This window comes from Penaeus vannamei, chromosome 38, assembly GCF_042767895.1.
Source record: "Penaeus vannamei isolate JL-2024 chromosome 38, ASM4276789v1, whole genome shotgun sequence".
Taxonomy (NCBI): Eukaryota; Metazoa; Arthropoda; class Malacostraca; order Decapoda; family Penaeidae; genus Penaeus; species Penaeus vannamei.
Genome location: NC_091586.1, coordinates 21,402,217 through 21,407,216, shown reverse-complemented (window position 1 = coordinate 21,407,216; position 5,000 = coordinate 21,402,217). Strand labels below are relative to the sequence as shown.

Here is a 5,000-nt window from a genome sequence, read left to right as displayed (position 1 = left end):
CTTTCTCTACTTTCTACATCCCATTTCCTCTCTCTCTCTCTCCCTCCCCCCCTCTCTTTCTCCCTCCCCCCTCTCTCTCTCTCTTTCTCTCTCTCTCTCTCCCTCTCTTTCTCACACGGACGACCTCTTCATCTTGAGGTAGTTGGCAACCATGAAAGAGTCGTGAAGTAGAGGAGGAAACTGGTCGTTATCGTGAGGTGCCACTTTGCTCGTTCCGGCTTGGTCTACGAGCAGGTGCGAAATCCGAGAGGGCGACCTGGAGAACGAACGCAAATTAGAGTAATATATCTGTATATGGTAGGGAAAAAAACACAATAAATCTAGTTTGTGCATTGTGTTTTTTTTTTCTACCGTAGTACCAACACGGTATTGTGTGTTTTTTATATCTGTATATCTATCTTTATCGGTCTAATTATCTGTCTGTCTGTCTACATATTCGATTACCTGTCTATCTATCTATCTGACAATGGGTCGGATTTAGAAGTGGGCAAATTGGGCCTAAGGGACTTCCGCTACTGAATATAATCAATTTTTGTGAAGCCTATATATACATATATATATATATATATATATATATATATATATATATATATATATATATATATATATATATATAATATTATCTATATCAGGTTACAAGTGTTTAAGTGGCTGAGGTTTTCTATAAGAAACAATAATAATCTGCCGTCTATCCTCCTCCAATCCATAAGTAAATGAGAATATACAAAGATGAAAAAAACAACATCTTTCTCTCTTTCTCCATTCCATCTCTCTTATCCCTCTCTCCTTTCTATCTCCTCTTCCTACCTTTCTCCCTCATTCGCCTCTCTCTCTCTCTCTACATTCCATCTCTCTCATCCCTCTCTCCTTTCTATCTCCCCTTCCTCCCTTTCTCCTTCTCTCTCTCCATTCCATCTCTCTTATCTCTCTCCTCTTCCTCCCTCCCTTCCTCCCTCCCTCCCTCCCTCGCCTCACCTGACGACCGAATACCGATGCCTAATATCCGCAGGACTGTGATGAGGACGCGGGTAGCAGGTGCAGGAGCAGACGGTGGCGATGCTGGCGTAGGACGGCCTCCGCTCCCCAAGGCCCTCGGCGTCCTGAGTGCCAGCCAGGACCTTCCCGTTGATGGCCATGAGCTCGCCGTCGAGGGTCACCACAGACTGGGAGGCGTCCTGCATCTCGTACTCCCCCGCTTTGACGTCCTCGGTGTTCCTGGAGGGGGTTTGGGTGGAAGGGTGGGTTGGGGTGGGGGGTGAGAGGGGTGGGGGTGGGAGGAGAGAGGGGGTAGGTAGGGTGGGTGGAAGGGGTGAGGGGGTGGGGTGTGTGGGGGTGGGGTGGGGGTAAGGGGAGAGGGGTGGTGGATGGGGAGAGGGGTTGGTGGGTTGGATGGGGGTAGGTGGGATGGATGGGGTGGGGGGATTGAATGGAGGGGTGTTTGGTGGTTTGGGGTTGGTAGGGTGATGAGGAGGGGAGATGGGGTTCGGGGACGGGGAAAGGGGATTGGTGGGAGTAAGGGGAAAGTGGGTTGTGGGAATAGGGAGAGGGGGTGAGTCGGGAAATAGGGGAAAAGGGGAGAGGGGATGGGTAGGGTAGGTAGTGGTGGGAGAGAGAGAGGATGATAGGAGATGGGAAAGGTAAGGAGAAAGATGGAGATAGGGATGCGGAGGAAAGAAGGGAGAGGCGTAGAGAGAAGGGAAAGGGAAAGTGGGAGAGGGACGATTACGGTAAAGAAAGGAGGATGGATTTAGAATAAAGAAGGAGGGAAAGAAAGAGTTAAGAGCCAGAAAAAAACAACAGAATATTGTAAAAACGAAAAATTATAAACCCAATAAAAGCAAAAAGCTTTTTTTAAACACGAAATATGAGACAACAATTTTAAAGTCGCTTTACATTTTATTCAGTAAACTTTTCAGCACAAGACAGAGTTTATTCTCGTTGTCATAGGGAGTTTAAAAGAAAGTTATTATTCATCATGCTATGCACGTTACGGTACATATTTCATAAGTATCTATTCATATGCATATGTATAATTTATCTATATATACATATCTATACCTATCTATATATCTATATCTATATACTTACAGAAAAAACGAATCACTCGGAACGATACACAAATACGCACACACATTCACACTTAAACACAGACACACACACACGCAAACACCCTCACAAACACACACACACAAAAATGAAGCCCCCCCAAAAAAAATCCCCCCACTAAAGTCACCCCCCCCCCAAAAAAAAAAAAAAAAAAAAAAAAAAAAAATATAAAGCCCCATCAAATAAAACCCCACCAGAACACCCCACCCCACCCCATCCCGCCCTTAAACAAAGCCTCCCAACCACTCACATAGTCATGAACCTCAGCACCAGCAAGTTGATGGAGGCGGCGACGACGGTGAGGCCGAAGAGGATGAAGACCAGGGAGAGAGCGACGTAACCCGGCTCGTTGGTGAGGGCGTTGCGTCTCTGGGGGAGGAGGAGGTGAGGGGGAGGAGGGGTGGGGGTGAGGGGGAAGGAGGGAAGGAAAGGGGGGTGAAGGAGGGGGGGAGGGAGGGGGGAAGGAGGGGTGGGGGTGAGGGTGAGGAGTGGGGGTGAAGGGGGAAGGAGAGGGGGAAGAATGGGTGAGGGGGGGAAGGGAGGGGAAAGGGGGGTGGAGGGTGAGGAGTGGGGGTGAGGGGGGGAAGGAAGGGTGGAGGGTGAGGAGTGGGGGTGAGGGGGGGAAGGTGGAAGGAATGGGGGAAGGGGGGGGGGTGGAAGGTGGGAAGGAGGAAGGGGATGAGGGGGAGGGGAGGAAGGGGGGAAGGAGGGGAAAGGGAGGGTAGGGGGAAGGGGAAGGAGGATGGGAGGAAGGAGGGAGAAGGGGAAGGGGGTGCGGGGGGGAAAGGATGAGGGGAGAGGTATAAGGAAGGAGAAGGGATTGGTATAGGTAGGGGGAGGCGGGGGAGGGGGGAGGGACAATGAGGAAGGAGTGGAGGTTAAAGAGGGGGTGGGGGAAGAGGGGAGTGTAAAAGAGGGAAGGTGGTGGTTGAGGGGAGGGGGGGGGGGAAATAGGGTTAATTGGATTATCTATAATTAGTATTGGTATTCGTGGTATCATTACTACAAACATCATCGTTATAATAATCACAGTCAATATTATCATTATTATTACTCTTATGATTATGATCATTATTACTACTGTTACTATTATGATTATCATCAATATTTTTATCGTTATCATTACTATCATTATTATCATTACTGTTATTTTCATTATTGTCATTATTATTTTCCTTATCATTATTGTCATTTTCATTATTATCATTATTACTATTTTCATTATTATCCTTATTATTTTCATTACTATCATTATTGTTACTTCCATTATTATCATTATTGTTATTTCCATTATTATCATTATTGTTATTTTCTTCATCATCATTAATATCATTTTGCTTATCATCATTATTGTAATTTCCCTTATCATCATTATTATTATTTTCATCATCATCATCATCATCACTTCCCCTATCACCACAACATAATACCTGCAACGCCACGAAGTCCCCGAAGCCAATGGTGGTGAGGGTGATAAAACAATAATAAAACGAGTCTATGTAACTCCAGCTCTCGTAGTGGGAGAAGACGGCCGCTCCCACAGTCATGACGATGGAGGAGAGGGTGCCGGTCACGCACAGCTGGTTGACGTCCGTGGCCTCCGTGTTGCTGCATCCGAGCATCTTCTTCATCTGCCGAGAGAGAGAGAGAGGGGGGGTGATGCACGGGGTTTTCGGGGTTCGGGGTTCGGAAGACATACGGAGTTGGGGGACGGTATTGGGGGGAAGGGAAGAGAGGGGGAGGGAGGAGGGGAAGGGAGTGAGGTATGGAGGAGATGGAATTGGAGAGAGAGAGAGAGAGAGAGAGAGAGAGAGAGAGAGAGAGAGAGAGAGAGAGAGAGAGAGAGAGAGAGAGAGAGAGAGAGAGAAAGAAAGAAAGAAAGAAAGAGAGAGAGAAATACATACGTATACATATATATATATGTATATATATATAGAGAGAGAGTGGGAGCGAGAGGGGAAAGAAGGAAAACCGGAAATTAAACCTGAGGCATTTCTTCATCCGGCAAAAAAAAACAAAAATTGTGATTCATTTCACTACATTTCCAGACATTGTTATATATATATGTGTTTACTTGAAAATCTGAAGTATCTTGAATCCGAAGCTAAACCAGAAAAAAAATGCTTTCTATATAATCTATAATCTAGACAACCAATGTACTTCATCATAGAACAAAATTATTCCTTAGATATGATGCTGGAACGAAATCAGATGAAATAAAAAATAATAATTTAAATAAAAGCTCATACAGGAACAAAATTAGATTAAATAATAATAATAATAATAATAATAATAATAACAATAATAATAATGAAATCCCATAAAACAGATTCTTTTACGATCTCAAACACCATCCCACTCTATAAAAACGATAAATAACCAAATAATACAAACCATACAGGAAAGATAATAATACAACACAAAAAATAATACAAGAAAATAATAATACAACACAAAAAATAATACAAGAAAATAATAATACACAACAAAGTAATACTAAAAAAAAAAAAAAAAAATACAAAAAAAACAATACAAAAAAAAAAAAAAAAAAAAAAAAAAAAAAACCATACAGAAACGACATAAGGACGAACCTTCTTGATGATGATGGACGTAAACTTGTTCAAACGTTCACCAATGGACTGGAACATCACCATACCGAGGGGAATCCCCACCACAGCATACACTATACAAAAGGCCTTCCCACTATTCGTCGCGGGGGTGGAGTGCCCGTAGCCTGTTTAGGGGGGGAGGGGGGGGAGGGAGGGAAGGAGGGAGGGAAGGGAAGGAGGGAGGGAGGGAAGGAGGGAAGGAGGGAGGGAAGGGAAGGAGGGAGGGAGGGAAGGAGGGAAGGAGGGAGGGGGGGAGGAGAGAGGGAGGGAAGGAGGGAGGAAGGG

General features: G+C 44.8%; 1 protein-coding gene across 1 annotated transcript in view; it reads right to left on the bottom strand.

Moving 5' to 3' along the window:
* Window positions 1-72: 72 nt before the first annotated feature.
* LOC113826033 (two pore potassium channel protein sup-9) overlaps window positions 73-5,000 on the bottom strand; it is a 12,106-nt gene continuing 7,178 nt past the window's right edge. Inside the window, exons 3-7 of the mRNA XM_027378895.2 lie at window positions 4,698-4,840; window positions 3,537-3,737; window positions 2,357-2,475; window positions 976-1,215; window positions 73-256 (exon numbers count right to left, since the gene is read on the bottom strand). Of these exons, the coding sequence (XP_027234696.1) occupies window positions 112-256; window positions 976-1,215; window positions 2,357-2,475; window positions 3,537-3,737; window positions 4,698-4,840 (848 nt within the window). The 3' untranslated portion in view covers window positions 73-111. The remainder of the gene's footprint in view (window positions 257-975; window positions 1,216-2,356; window positions 2,476-3,536; window positions 3,738-4,697; window positions 4,841-5,000) is intronic.